Source organism: Vanessa cardui, chromosome 25 (assembly GCF_905220365.1).
Source record: "Vanessa cardui chromosome 25, ilVanCard2.1, whole genome shotgun sequence".
Classification (NCBI taxonomy): domain Eukaryota; kingdom Metazoa; phylum Arthropoda; class Insecta; order Lepidoptera; family Nymphalidae; genus Vanessa; species Vanessa cardui.
In genome coordinates, this window is record NC_061147.1 from 4,626,121 (window position 1) to 4,641,933 (window position 15,813).

A 15,813-nucleotide genomic window follows, 5' to 3' on the forward strand; every position below is an offset into this window, starting at 1 on the left:
TCGAGATATTTCTATTCCCCACTAGATGGCGTGCGGAGGTATAAATAGTGAAGTGAAGCGCGCTCTGGCATAGTATTTGAATCAAGCATTCGAACCGCTAAGCATCTCAAAAAAGTCTCTGTGGATTTTATTCAAAGTGTTCAATAACTCAGAGTGTTCAATTGATTATATTTGAGTGTCATTAACAATACAAAAATGTCTCTCCTACCGTATATACTTAACAACTACTACAGACCAAATCGTCTTCTGGACCAAGATTTTGGCCTCGCGTTGACACCTGATGACATGTTGACCGTAGTCGCTGCACCCTTGATCTCCCAGGACTATTACAGGCCATGGCGTCAATTAGCACAAGCCGCTCGTGATGTCGGCTCCAGCATCAAGGCGGATAAGGATAAATTTCAAGTAAATTTGGACGTTCAACACTTTGCACCGGACGAAATTACCGTGAAAACCGCTGATGGTTTCATCATTGTGGAGGGGAAACATGAGGAGAAAAAGGATGAACATGGCTTCATTTCCCGTCAGTTTGTCAGGAAGTACGCGCTCCCCAAGGGTTGCAATCCGGACACAGTTGAATCTCGGCTCTCCTCGGACGGCGTACTTACCGTCGTAGCACCAAGACAAACCTCCGCTTCAAAGAACGAAAAGACTGTCCCTATCCAACAAACAGGCCCTGTTCGCAAGGAAATTAAAGATTCGTCTGAACAAGAAGATAAAAACTGAATTGTTTAATTTTTAAGTAAATTTAATGTAATGATTTTCCTTCCACCAGTATAATTTAGAGACTGATTTTATTTTTAATTTATTAAAATAAACTTTTTAAAATTATTCTGATTGTTTTAATTCTATCAACTGCTTGTCATAACTCTATTGAAATAAATCGTTCAGATTTTTAATGTAAATTTTGACACAGAATTACATTTTAAAGCATAATTTTAATTTCAAACTACCTATTGAAATTTTTGTAAAAAACCTCAATTTATTTTTTGTTTCTTCGTCAAAAATTCAGATATTATATACTTATCGGAAAAAAAATATAACGCTAATTATTTATGATTTCCATAGACACATAAATACAGACAGACAAATTTTATAGAGAGATTAAATTAGACGATGGATTTGCTCTTACGAGCTAATTAGGTATTATAAAAAAGTACAATTTAATATATTGTCTTAGCTAACGTTCTATTAAAGTAAACGCATTTCGTGTAACTTACATAACTTAAATAAGACAATATAGGCTGTAAACGTTATGGTAAGTCGTATTAATCTTTCAAAGAGAAGATTTCTAGATATAGAAGCTCACTTGAATAGAGAATATTTAGATTTAAAGAAATAAATATTATCTAATGTTACTCTTTGATACAATTTAAAGATTGTAGTTTTTTAAGATACTACTGAGGCAAGAATTTCCATCAACAGTATCTACATAAAACGATTTGTAACGATGAATCTATGAACTGTTAATCATATATGTTAATCATAATTATATTTTTTCTTTACCCGGTGAAATATTTACCAAAATGTAGGAAATAAGAGTTCAACAAATTGCAAGATTAACAAGAATGGAGTTAGAGAATATCAGCTGAAATAAACACTAAAACTTACCTTGGCATCAGGGCTGGCCTTAAACATCCTGGGCTATGCATGCATTCGGCACTCTTTTATATGACCAGAGTCGAGCTGGAAAGGTCAAAGACGATGGCCTTTCGAAAAAAAAACCTGGAACGACCTTTTTTTATTCTACATAGCGAACATAATTGTAGTGTACGGTGTGATCGAAGACCGACTCCAACAATAGCTATTGAGGATATAGATATAGGACGGGTGCACGAGACTCCAGGTCTCGGCGCCCCGCAAATTTGGCACCCTGCGCCGTCTCCCCATCGCACCCCTCCATAACTCCTGTACTGCTTGGCATTTACAAATTTGACTAAGACAATCGTCTTAAAATGGCGCTTATTGAAAGCAATTTTATTTTCTTGCTCTGTGAATACCAAGAGTTAGTATATTTCGAATTTTACTTTTTAGGTTCATACTCTCTGTTTGAAGATATAATCAATATATAAGTAAAGTAACAGCCTGTAAATTTCCCACTGCTGGGATAAGGCCTCCTCTTCCATTAAGGAGAGGGTTTGGAACCCATTCAACCACGCTATTCCAATGCTGGTGGTGGAATGCATATGTGGCACAATTTCGGTGAAATTAGACCCATGCAGGTTTCCTCGCGATGTTTTCCTTCACCGCCGAGCTTGAGATGAATTATAAACACAAATTAAGCATATACATAGTGCTTGCCTGGGTTTGAAACCGCGATCATCGGTTAAGATTCACGCGTTCTAACCCCTGCCATCTCAAATATATAAGTATATTTCTTTTTATCTCTACATTCGATAGAAAAATATCTCAAATGGACGGTAATCACCAACTACTCTACATTGCGATGATACATGATTGATTTCGTTAGGTGATTTTCAAATGGATAATTCCGTTTTTTTTTTCTTTTTAAGAACAATGTTCACTTTTCTAATTGCTAGCATATAAGGCTGTTCGTTAAATTCTCGTAGCAACCCAGAGTTTAGAATAGAACACTCTTGTGTTTTAGAAATACTCATTCTTTTAGAATGGTTTTCATGGGTGAATCTATTTGAACTTCATCACCTAGACAACGTAAGGGTATTAAGGAATTTAAATCTATCGTAATGGAATTCGAAATTCGAATTGTACATTCGAAAAGAGATCGTGGAATAATACGCTCATGCAAAATTTGATAAAATATAAATATGTACATATAATTATTTGTTTATCTAGGTATAACTAACTCTTATTCTATTTTCAAATTGACTGTTAGATAAGGTTGGTACAAAATATCACATAAAGTTAATTGCTGATAACTCTTGAGCCAGTTTTCAGTTTTAGTCTCTTTTAGGTTTTAGAAAGTGTAATTTTTATTTTCACGTAGGATTAACGTATGTTCATAAATGTATATTTTGTCACTCAAATCTTGAAAACAAATATTAATAACTAAAATATTACTTACGGTGGTGGTAAATCCACCATTGTAAATAATCTTAATAGGCTAAGTAGGCTGAAGCCTAGATCGGCAGATTTAGAGGGGCGGAAAATTTAGCCCAAATTTATTATCTTACAGAAATTAAAAAAATACTTATAATGATATATATACACATTACGGCCGTAATCCGTATACTCTTCACTACATAGCGGATTGGAAAAATAATCTAGTAACTGACAGAAATATCACCAATTATAATCATACTACATTACGGGAAAAAAAACCGATGTAACGAGGACGATAAGTACACCAGTCATAAATGTTGCAAAAAAACGTAGGGGCTGCAAAAATTTAAATGTTACTAGCGTCAGATTTGTAAATCCGCCTCTAATTAGATACTTGTACATAAAAATCTTGATATAAGAATATTTGTATTATCAATTACTTTTTCAAATTCGAATTTCGAATATTAGTTTATCATCGATTGAGCAACATGTTAATAATATAAAAATTTTAACTTCCAATAAAATTTGTATTATGCTTCCAATGACGTCCGAAGTCCCTTATGAGAGTACATCGATTCCTTTACCTCACCTGGTCGCTAGATGTCGCTACTTCCGCTACCTAAGTGCTCCTCCTACAGCGTCACCTACAGCGCCTCCTACCGTTTCCGCCTGCCTCTAGATCATCTTCTAACTACAAGCCGCCATCTTCGTCATTGTACTTCTCATAATGGTATATCACCAGGAAGACATTACTGGGACTTCGGACGTCATTGGAAGCATAATATAAATTTTATTGGAAGGTAAAATTTTTATATTATGCGTTCCGTTCGACGTCCAAAGTCCCTTATGAGAGAGTGTTTGTTATCTCCTGGTGGCTTGTAGTTTTTTGTTTACAATATTAAAATAAAAACGCAACAATGTGATTGAACATATAATGTAAATTTAAATGCACATTGATAAAGATACTAATTATAAATCAAATTACTTTAAGTATTATGAATCAGGTTGAAAATATTGTGATAGAGATTTTTCTGACCTAATTTCAATATTAGAATTATTGATCGGTTTCAGATAAAACTTTTTAAAAGTACATTCATTCTGCCAATTAGCCTTAGCTATGATATCATTAATATGGTAATTTTCAACCCAATTCAAAGATGATACTGCAGACCTACAGCTTCCAGCTGACGCCTGAATACCGGCATCACCTAAAAACCTCTTTATCCAACCACCAATCATAGCTGCAGTGGCTGGCCTTGTAGGATTTCTAGTTGCTAAGAATAGATTAGTAATATTTCCGCGGGTCCCTCGCGTCAAATTTACTAGGGTACGTAGCCAATATACTGCATCTATGCTTTTATCCGGTGCGGTCAAAAACGTCCAGCTGGATTGTTTATATGAGAATGAATCAGTTTTCGACCCAAAAGCTGGGTGCAAGGTAATAGAATCTGTGTTATCTACAAAATGTCGACTATCAATATGTAAAAGAGTAAGATCATGGACTCTGCGGCCCGAAGATAAAAGTAAAATGGCAGCTGTGTGTCTAGATACTTGATATAAACTATTTAAATTTATATTATAACTCTTTAAGAATCTAATCAAAATCCTTGCATCCCAAATCGGTAATCGAGAAGGAGCCGGTCTTGCCAAGGAAATAGCTTTTAGTATGTGTTTTACTATTGGATTCGCAGTAATTTTAACATCTGATATCGTTTCGCAAACTGATGCAATAACCGATTTATGCACAAGAATCGTTCTGTAAGAGAGACCATAATTCAAAAATAGATAACCGAGATACCTAGCTACATTGACTGGTTTCGGTAAACGAAAATTAAAGCTATTTTGTTGACAAAACTTCACCCATCTACTCCAAATAGGGGCATAAGTCTTTATTGTAGACTGCCTCCAACATGATGACAATAACTGTTTATCTTGTGGTGTACACTGTACTTGTATCCGTCAGGGCATCCCACCCGAAATGAGCCAGGCTTCCAGGTGTAACTTGCTGACTTGTGCTGGCGGTAGCATTGTCGCTGTGTCCACCAGCGTCTTCTCCAGATTTCTGATTTTCACGGGACGTTTCTGAGCACGATTCTTCAGGTCTGGCCTCCAAAAAGGCTTCGTCCACCTGGGTGCTACTAGAATGTACTGACCTGAGGCTAAATTTAGGTGATCCAGTACCCTGGGTATTAGGCTGGGCGGCGGGAACAGCCATGCAAGACGATAATGCTAGGATCTGCTGAAGGCGTCGTGAAAGTAAGCGTTCGAGTCTGATAAGTCTCGCGAAACATAGTTTGCTACGACCTGTGCTGTCCGTGACGCAAAGAGGTCTAGATCTGGCGTGCCCCACATGTCGAACAGTATCGATGTTTCCTCGCCTCTGAGATGCCACTCGGCCGGGGCGCGATCTCGTGAGAGGTGATCGGCTTCGGTGTTGCGCAAACCTGGTAGGTGGTGAGGCCGCAGCACAATGTTGAGGATCTACCAGTTCCATCAGCTGTTGGGTCAGATCTAGTAATGGACGTGATCTTGTTCAATCACTGTAGAATCCTGGAGCTCCATTGCTTTGGCTGATATAGCAGCTATGACAGCAAACATTTCCTTCAGATTGCAATGCCATTTTTCTTGGTGTTTCTCCCATTGACCTTTTATCGTATCGTTGTTGACCAGTGCTCCCCATTGAATGTCCGACGCGTCGGTAATGACGTGGTTCGTCGGCATTCTTTGGAGATGAATCGCTGACTTCTGACTGATTTTTTTATCCATCACCTTAGTTCTGTACGCACCTCTTCTGGATACTGAATCTGCATTCGTGGAAACTTCCTGAGTTTGTTGCTGTGTCGCTGCAGTAAACGGCAATGCAACCTTCCCCGGTGGGTGATGAAGGTTGCAAAGTTGAGATGACCTAATAGACGTTGCGCCTGTTTTAGGTTCCAACTGCCTGCTTCGAGTTGAACTCGCAAGAGATGACGAATTCGTTGTATCTTGTATGAGGGTAGGAACTTCGTATTGAATTTGGTGTCCCATGTGACTCCCAAAAAATCGATTAACCTCGTTGGTGTTGTTACCGATTTTTCCATATTGATACACCAACCCAGGCTGGTCAAAAACTGTATTGCAATTTCTATCTGTGCTGTTAGTGTATTTCTGTCTTGATGTATTATCAGGTAATCGTCTAAATAAACCACCAACCTCAGTCCTTTTTTGCGAAGTATTTCTGCGGTCCAGTTTGTTACGGTGGCGAAAATCCGTGGCGCTGCTGCTAGGCCGAACGGCAGACACGTCATCTGTAGAAGTTGACCTTGATAGCTGATTCGGAGAAACCTTCTGTGTCGATCCCATACTGGCAGGTGGCAATAAGCTTGACTTAAGTCCAGTTTCACCATCCAATCTCCGTGTTGTAGAAAATTTGGCACTTGATCATATATTGATTTAATGCCTTGAGGTTTAAAATAGTACGATTTTTTTCCGTTGGGTTTCGGAATTATGAATAGAGGCGATATAAAAGACGGTGTCAAAGGGGCAGGCTCTAACACTTTTAACTGAATCAAGTTTTGAATCTCGGTTGACATCAACCGTGAAGTTGGAGTTTGATACTTTATTAAAACATCTACTGTTGGGAGAACTAATGGCGGTATCTTGTTGAATGGTATTCTGAGACCTGTTATCAAATTCCATATTGATTTTGGTGGATTGAAAATAGTGTTTTGACAACGTCTCAGACAGCCGCCGGAAAAGCCTTTCCAGTCATTTATTTTTATATGACTATTTTCTACTCTCTGTTTTATATTTTCTCCCTCCCCCTCTCTTCTTGGCCAACGAGTTATTGTGAATGAGACGTTCGGAATTTTTGTTTTCAGCACGTTTGGGTTTATAATTGTTATTCGATTGACTTCGAAAGGACTTTGCGTTCGCAGAGGAGGTAAAGGCCTCTGGAGATTTAGCACAGGTGCGGGTAGAAGATGGGATCTGTTTTTGTAATCTATCTACTCCACCAACTTTTTGTAAATAAGTTGACAACTGACCGGGGTCAAACATGTACTCGCAAGACGGCGGAATTCTACTTAGATCCTCTCTCATATATTTATCTTTTAATTTTTTCACAATATCCCTACGGCGCAATTCTAAAACTTCAGCTCGTTTCCCGCAAATCATCTGTAGTATATCGTGAGATACAGTCTTATATTCAGAATCGTTACCAAATAACTGGCTTAACTTTTCGTAAATAGCGGACGCGTTAAGCTGAACATACTTAGAAGCCGACCATTTAACTAGGTTTTGTAAAGCAGAGTTTACGGCTTCATTTTGGGCCAAAAATGCATTGGATAATGCAGCAAAAGTACGTTCCATTTGGAACCAACGTAATGGGGCAAAAGGATCTTCCAGACGTCGCAGCTCCTCATTTACTCGTAATTCGGTAAAAGCCGGAAAAGCCGCGTACTTTTTCTGGACGTCTGTATACCGAACCGCGTTCCAATCGGATGATTCAAACCTTTGCATAAGCTTAATTTTTTCAACACGTCACTCATTTGCTTTTGGTACGGTTGGTTCTTTGACCGAAACGTCCAAGTTGACAATACTACCCGCATCTAATTTAGGTGCATTTAAAAACTGTTCATTGGAAATTGGATCTATCAGAACTGAAGTATGTGGCATGCTATTAGATAAGGGCATTTTCTCGATTGACAATGGTGCCTCCGTAGATGTAACGAACTTGGCCGTAATTATATTATTTAAATGACTCACCAATTGTTGAGACAGTATGTCAAACCTTTCTTCTAGATCCCGTGCACTGTCACGCCTTTGGCGTTTCCTTGGTGGCCCTTCTTGCTCCGATAAACAAACCGAAGAACTATCACTATCACTTGGATTAGGTCCGACAACCACTTTATCACTCATGATGTTTAAAGGTAACGGAAGACAAACTAATTAGATCAAAAACTAACTTTCTACTTAACTCTCGAAAGCTAATTATTACTATAAAATTTGCGACAAAATTATTCTATAATAAATGTAGATTTTTCGTAACGACCATGTGCTCGGTTCGAAAAACGACGCAACAATGACGAAGATGGCGGCTTGTAGTTAGAAGTTGGTCTAGAGGCGGGCGGAAACGGTAGGAGACGCTGTAGGTGACGCTGTAGGAGGAGCACTTAGGTAGCGGAAGTAGCGACATCTAGCGACCAGGTGAGGTAAAGGAATCGATGTACTCTCATAAGGGACTTCGGACGTCGAACGGAACGCATAATACGCTAATGAAGGTGAAACGAAAAATACTATTAAATATAAATATGTACATATAGTTATTTATTTATCAACGCATCATTTCTATCATGGCTTGAAAACGAATAGGTGTATAATAAATAGGTGTGTGAATAGTGGTGAATTTCAAATAATTTGAAATGAAAAAGAAACGTCACTCAAATCAATCACTCAGTTGACCCTAACTTTGAGTACCACCTAAATTTAAGTAGCAGTACTCTTAGGGTATGCGAAATTTTAATTTAACGACTTCTCAAATAGTTGAGTTGATCTTAAATAAATTTAAGTGACGTTTCAGTATTCAGCCGCAAGAGTATTAATTTTAATACAGTTATCACATTTATTTATTGAAATGTAGGATTAAATTGATATATATAACCTCTTTTGTATTTTACCGCATTACACTATATTTTTAACATTTGATTGACAACTTTGTCAATATGACAACATATTGCTAATCTTTATTAAAACGTTTAAAATCATTGAAATCAAATACTAAATAGCTCGTAAAAAGGAACGTTAAATAAGAAACATAATGATTCTATGTCCTCTGCTAAATCTAAATCTGCGTCCAAAACTATTTTCACTCATTAAACAAACAAGAAACATACGGCCGACCATAAAAATAGGCAAAGATAAGTTCCAGATATGCATAGACGTGCACCAGTTTACAAAGGACGAAATACGAGTGAAAGCGCGTTCAGAATACGTAATCATTGAAGGGAAACAGGAAAGGAAGACGAAAAAAGGTTGCATTGTCCGTCAGTTCGTCCGCAAGTTTAAACTTCCCGAAGGCTGCAATCCCCAGAAAGTCAAATCGGAATTATCTAAAGACGGTTTCTTAACAATAACAGCTCCAAGGAATCTCTGTGACATTAATTTACCATGTGAAACCGTTGTACCGATTTGTTACACGTCGGAAAATGCTGAACCGTCGAGTTTAATGGAAGACAAACCTGTTATCACCTCGCCGTCAGATAAGAAATGCCGTTAGTCATGCCATTACGAAATCATCCTATATACGTTCCAGAAAATGCTCAGTCTAAAATACATGATATTGAATCTCTGAATTAAGGTGGGCGATGCCAAAGTTTATTTTTATCTTGTTGACAAACAAACCCAAAGTAAGATAAAAATACACTTCTATTTATACCAATGATGAGTAATAAAAATATATTTCTTATTTATGGGGTGTTTCATTCGTAAACTAGTCATTTAAACAATTTATCTACAATTTCGATTGCACCTAGAATATTCCTGGGAACACGTACGCTAGTACAAGTACATATGGCGTCATTGCTTATATAAATAGATGTGCTTTGAGCAAACAGCTTCATATCGAATACGTTCGCGGTCAGTGCAACATATTGAGAAGTAGAAAAACCTAAAATGTCTTTTGCACCTTTCCTTTTCAACTACGACATGCCACGATGGCCCAGGCGTCTCCCAGATCAAAACTTCGGCCTCACATTGTCGCCAGAGGACCTCTTCACTGCGTCGACTCCGATTGTGCCTCGATACCCAGTTTGGTGGCCAAAGGACGCAGGTTCCTCGATCAAACTTGAAAAAGATAAATGGCAAATCAATGTCGACGTACAGCATTTTGCACCAAGTGAAATAACTGTGAAGACTGTCAATGGTTTTATAGTCGTGGAAGGAAAGCATGAAGAGAAACAAGATGAGCACGGATTTATTTCCAGGCAATTCGTAAGGCGTTTCAAGATTCCAGAGGATACGGATTCCGATGCGATCGAATCTAGACTGTCATCTGATGGTGTGTTGACTGTTTTGGCTTCAAGGAAGGATACCTTACAAGGTGAAAGGAATGTACCCATTACACACACTGGTCCGGTCCGGAAAGAAGCGAAAGACGATTCATTAAAAGAGCAAATTATCGAAAAGTGAAAATTTTAATGCGTCGATAGTTTTAGTGAATTTATTTATAAAATGACTGACTAATAAGACTGTGAATCAAGATTTTTAAATTATTGAAATTGTTGAAATTATTTTGTTATTATTGTTTATTTGTTCGGCCAATACTTTCATAATCCAAGTGATGTTAAATATATAATATAGTACAAGTATTATTTAAAGTATTTTTTTCTAGTTTATTTTCTATCTTATTTTTATTTGAGTTTTTAAACATTTTAGTTTTTGAGCCTGAGCGTTGTTTGATATTACTCTTCGTATTCCCATCATAATTTATGATTATTGTATATTGTATGTATTCCTAAAGTTTTAAGAGTAATATCGGCCATATTACATTAACTAGCTACGTATCCTGTTTCGCACGGGTGCTAATAATTATTAATGAATAAAACGATATGATTCAAATATAATTCAAATATTATGCAGCTTTTACCAGTTGAATTTATTTTAGATTAGTAGATACTACTATTATATACTAGATTAGAAGATTAGTTCCGGAGTTTGTCGCTCACATATAAACAAATAAATTGTACCTATTTATAATACTGTCATAGGTAACAAACGATAAAAAAAATTAAACAGTATAACAACAAACAATGAGAGATCAATCAAATTAATATATAACTGAATAGGTAGACTTTAAAAAGGGCATTAGAGAAACATTGATTCATACCTAATGAATGTTATATTCGATTAAAAATAGTGTTTGAGTTATTAATAGAAGTTTTATTTAAAGGTAGGTAAATCAGAATGTCTCTCAGCACTAGTACATTTTGTTGCATATAATTTAACTTAATGAGCGTTTATTTGTTAAATAAAACATAAATCTTAACAGATTGTATTTATTTCTTTAATCTACAATTATTATTAAACAATAGTATTATTATTTTTGTAAGCATCCTCTATATCTTGCAGCGTTCGGCCATTTGTTTCAGGTAAAAGAAAACACAATATAATAGTTGTTACAATTGTGATCCCCCCAAAACAAGCGTACATGTAAATTTCACCGTAAGTAGCTATGAAACCTGGAGACACTTTCACACAAACAAAAAGAAGTAAGAATGATATAGAAGCTGATAGTCCCGATCCTAATCCTCTTAAATTATTAGAAAACAATTCTGGTATAAACGTCCAAGCTAGAACCACAATGCTTGAACCGAAGACTGTATATAATATAATGAGTGTCACTGCTAACCACGAATATTCCGAAACGTCCATGAGAGATAGGAAAGCAACTAGACCAAATAACGAAATACAGCAACAGAAATTAACAGATAAAAATAAAATCTTACGTGGTATGAATTTGTTACAACAAAAAATCAGAATAAAAGTCAAAAGCCTGATCATATCGAACATTATCATCAATATAAATGGATCGATTTCACCATTAACAGTATTTCCAAGTATTTCCTTGGCGTAAAATGTAATTGAATTCACACCATTGAATTGTGTAACTATGGCTAATAGTATTGCTGTACAAAACGGCTTAATAAATGATACACTAAAAATATCCTTCATCAAATACTTGTCTGTTTTTTCATTCTGCCTTTGCAAAACTAATTTCAGTTCTGCCTCTTCTTCAGCACCTCTTCCTCTGAACCAAATGAATGATTTAATGCCTTTATCGATCTTTCCCTTCGATATCAACCACAAAGGAGTTTCTTTTAAGAAAAACAAAGAAATTAAACATAAAAAATTAATTGCGACATATATAAAACTGCTAGTTCTCCATGAGATAAATCCACCAATTATATGACTCAGAAGGATGCCCATTGAGAGTGAGAGTGATGGACATAATAAAGAAAAAGATCTGTATTTTGGTGACGTGATTTCACCAGTGTATACCAAAGTCACTGGTCTATTTGATCCAACGGCAAAACCAGAAACAAATCTTCCGATGAGTAAAAGAGTTATGTTGGTGGCAAATGCTATTATCAACCAACTAAATATTGATAGCGCACTGAGTATAATATGGCCAAATTTTCTTCCAAATCTGTCGATAAATGATCCCGCACAGACACAGCTGATGATCATTGATAGTGGAGTAATTGAAGCTGAAAAGAGAGATGAAGTTTAATTAGACTCTATATATATTGTATGATAAAGTCAAAGTAAGGAATCGACCTGTAAGTGTGCCACTGTGGGACAAAGGCTTCCTCTTAACTTTGCCGTTTCATAAATTTAAATGATTTGTAAAAAATACATTGGTAAATAAGGCAAATTATTCAGTTCAAGATAATGTAGACGATAAAAAAGCGTGGAATTAATACTTGTGGACTTCCAGGCAGGATAAATTACATACATATGTAATTGTAATTAACTAAAATGACTGCATTTTTAAATGTTGAAAAAGAGTTTCTTGTCGGTACTTCTCGGTAGAATCTACTTTCTGAACTGGTGGTAGCTTCACTTAAAATAGGTTTTAAATGACGATTTCAAAGTGCTAGTAAAAGGTTACTTGAATAAAGTGTATTCTGATTTGGATTTTCTTGTAGAGAGATTTCTTGGAACACGTTGGCCTGATGTAGTTTGGCCCATACTTAATAGATTACGTCCAATGCACGTAGACTCAGAATATTTTCCTTTACCGATTTCTTAATGTAAAACAGATGTCAATTCAGCTGTGCCTTCTTCGTTTGATCATGCGATTTTTATTTACACTTGATATGTTCTAAGTATTATACATGTATTAAATAGAATTTATAGTCAGGCATGTTCGTGTTTCTTACCCATCGCGGTACCACATTAGCATATCACAATTCAGCAATATTGTGTTTATGGTGTACCGGTATGTTTTTCCATTGCAAATGTAGGTTATCTCGTTATAATGCAGTTGTGTTATATTACTTATTAAAGTAATGGTTGATTTTAAAAGCTTTTCAATTTGTTAAAGTCTGTAGCTCAACAACAACAACAGTAACCTGTGCATTTCCCGCTGCAACTGTATATCGCGTTGAGCTATTCAAATCAATTAAAGTATAAAATACATAATATAATTAAATGTCATCAGATACGTCGTTGGGTGTATCATAAAAAGGAATGGGACCAATAGGGTGCGTTCTAGATTTTGTTTCAGTATAAGGAAATAAATGAATAGAAAAAGATATAAATATAGCGAAAACAAATACACAAATATAATTTAGCAGATTAATGAAAACTTAGAGAACTTTACTCACCTATCCAAGAAGCAAGATTATCATCATAAGGAAAACTTTCATCCTCCTTAAGGTCTGGGAGGAGGACTGCACTGAAGCCATAAGCGAAGCCAGCAGTTACTGAGAGCCATCCTGAAGCTGTGATGGCTGACAACTGAAATATAAACCTATTAAATTTGACCAAACTCTCGTAGTGTGGTGTCTTATATAACCTTACAATCCCACACGAATTGTAAGGTTATATAAGAGTAAATATTACTGAATGTCAATATTCAACTTTATTGGATCGGTTCACTTACAAATTAATTTATAATTTTTTTTTGCTTTTTTGTTTAGATGTTCCATTTTATGTGAAAAGAATTAGAAGTTAAATGACAAACAATTGTCAGACACAACTTAGACAACTCAGAAAAATGGTTTTAGGTTACATTTATTTAAAAAATAATTAAGGTACTCTTCTATCTTTAACGTGTGACCAAACCGTTTGGTCATCGAGGAGGGATAACGAGGCATGACATCTTAGTCACCACGGTTGGTGCCTTGGTGGCAAATCAGATTTATAAATTGAAAAAAAAAAAAAAAAAAAAAAACGTAAATTGATGACAATGTAAAACAAAAGCAAAGAAAAGTTAATACACAAGTCATTTTAAAAATTTAATGTTGCGTACATAAGTAGCAAAAAAAATTAATTAGTTTTAAATCCAAAACAAATATTCAATATTAATTACAATTATCTGTATACTCTTTCTTTGTCTTTTCATCAGCTCGTTCTTAAGAAAAAGGTTCTTAGCATATAAACAGACAGACAAACGGACAACGAAGTGATCTTATAAAAGTGTATTTTTCCTTTACAGGCTATATACTATATATACTTCCAAAGCCATCTATTACCGGTATAAAATAAATTTGTTGTTTCACTTGCGACAAAGACAATTAGAATATTTTCTCGTCCTATATTTCTCCTTTTATTGATTATTTTTATACACAATATACCGGTTTACGTTGTAATATCAATCTAGACGGAAAAAAACTTGTCAGACTCTCGGCTTTCTAAGCAAACTTTCCCACAACTATTACAAGATATATGGATAGAAATAAATGTACATAAATATATTAAGTAGTGGATAAATCTGAACTGATGAACTTAAAATAGCATAGAAAAATGTTTTTTTTTATGGTATAGGTTGGCAGACGAGCGTATGGGCCAGCTGATGGTAAGTGATCACCATCACTCATAGATAATGACGCTGTAAGAAATATTAACTATTCCTTACATCGTCAATATGCCACCAATCTTGGGTACCAAGATATTATGTCCCTTGTGCCTGTAGTTACACTGGTTCACTCACCTTTCAAACCGGAACACAACAATACTGAGAACTGTTATTTGGCGGTAGAATAACTGATGAGTGGGTGGTACATACCCAAACGGGCTTGCACAAGGTCCTGCCACCAAGTAAAATCTTTGAAAAAATCTTGTTCATATATGTAAGTTTACTGTCGAGGAATACTATTGCCTCGAACCAATTCCTGTATTGGGTCCAAAGGAAGGAATTACTCAACGATATCGAATCAGGATAAGTTTTTAATCGTTATAGTATTATCATCAGAACTGAACGAAATTATTAAGATCTAGATTTTTAGGATAATAAGAAATCCTTAAAGTTATTCATTTCAGGATATTTACCATGTTTTTTATTTTTGTTCGGTGGAGCTCGATATTTCGACATTATCTACGAATTTCTTGTTCACGAGTCTCGTGACTCGTAATAAAAAACATGGTAAATATCCCGAAATGAATAACTTTAATAATAGGAAATCATTCTAATATAGCTTGCAAGATTCAACTATCTGTAATCATTGCAAATTAAATAAAAGGTTTTACAAAAATATCGATGGGTAACTGGTCCTTACCGCCCATAGATAATTTTAATGTAAGACATATTAATCATAGCTTACGTCGCCGAAGTGCCAATTGCCCTTAGGCCAGATAACCATTATAACATTTTAATTCCTTATTCTAATTCCTTAGAATTAAAATGTTATATCCCTAGTGCATATACTGGTTATAGCATAATCAGCCAACAAAACATGGTATTATAATCTGACCAGTTTTTATCGCAAACGTCATTATTTATAAAAAACACACCAATACTTGTATTACTTTTTGACATGCTAAATAAAATAAGTAGGATTTCCCTCACAAAAATAAAATCTTATATGGAAACAGCGTAAGCTGATTTTTGCCCCAAATTATAGGTTAATAGTTGCACATTAAAAATCGGATTTGGTTATTGTAAAATAACGAATGAGTTAAAATAACATCTGCAGAAATATAAAGAGGATTCTTGATTGCAATTTCCTAACAAATTCATTTTAGAGAGCGGAAAAAAGCTACTGGCCGGCGAAAGAGCGTAACTACTGCTGTATATAAAAAATAAAAATA

The 15,813-nt window shown here is 35.6% G+C and overlaps 3 protein-coding genes across 3 annotated transcripts; 2 read left to right on the plus strand and 1 right to left on the minus strand.

Moving 5' to 3' along the window:
- Positions 1-69: 69 nt before the first annotated feature.
- On the plus strand, positions 70-833 carry LOC124540577 (protein lethal(2)essential for life-like). Its single transcript, XM_047118260.1, has one exon. It carries the CDS (start codon positions 196-198, stop codon positions 724-726), a length of 531 nt encoding a protein of 176 aa, XP_046974216.1. The 5' UTR covers positions 70-195; the 3' UTR covers positions 727-833.
- Positions 834-9,607: 8,774 nt separating this feature from the next.
- On the plus strand, positions 9,608-10,379 carry LOC124540531 (protein lethal(2)essential for life-like). Its single transcript, XM_047118180.1, has one exon. The coding sequence runs from the start codon at positions 9,673-9,675 to the stop codon at positions 10,186-10,188; it is 516 nt and encodes a 171-aa protein (XP_046974136.1). The 5' UTR covers positions 9,608-9,672; the 3' UTR covers positions 10,189-10,379.
- A 355-nt stretch (positions 10,380-10,734) lies between these two features.
- LOC124540530 (facilitated trehalose transporter Tret1-like) lies at positions 10,735-12,261 on the minus strand. The gene has a single exon (XM_047118179.1). It carries the CDS (start codon positions 12,244-12,246, stop codon positions 11,080-11,082), a length of 1,167 nt encoding a protein of 388 aa, XP_046974135.1. The 5' UTR covers positions 12,247-12,261; the 3' UTR covers positions 10,735-11,079.
- Between the last annotated feature and the right edge of the window lie 3,552 nt (positions 12,262-15,813).

Excerpts from the sequence above, each read along its gene's own strand:
- LOC124540530 (XM_047118179.1), bottom strand. The coding sequence starts at position 12,246 with ATGATCATCAGCTGTGTCTGTGCGGGATCATTTATCGACAGATTTGGA.
- LOC124540531 (XM_047118180.1), top strand. The coding sequence starts at position 9,673 with ATGTCTTTTGCACCTTTCCTTTTCAACTACGACATGCCACGATGGCCC.
- LOC124540577 (XM_047118260.1), top strand. The coding sequence starts at position 196 with ATGTCTCTCCTACCGTATATACTTAACAACTACTACAGACCAAATCGT.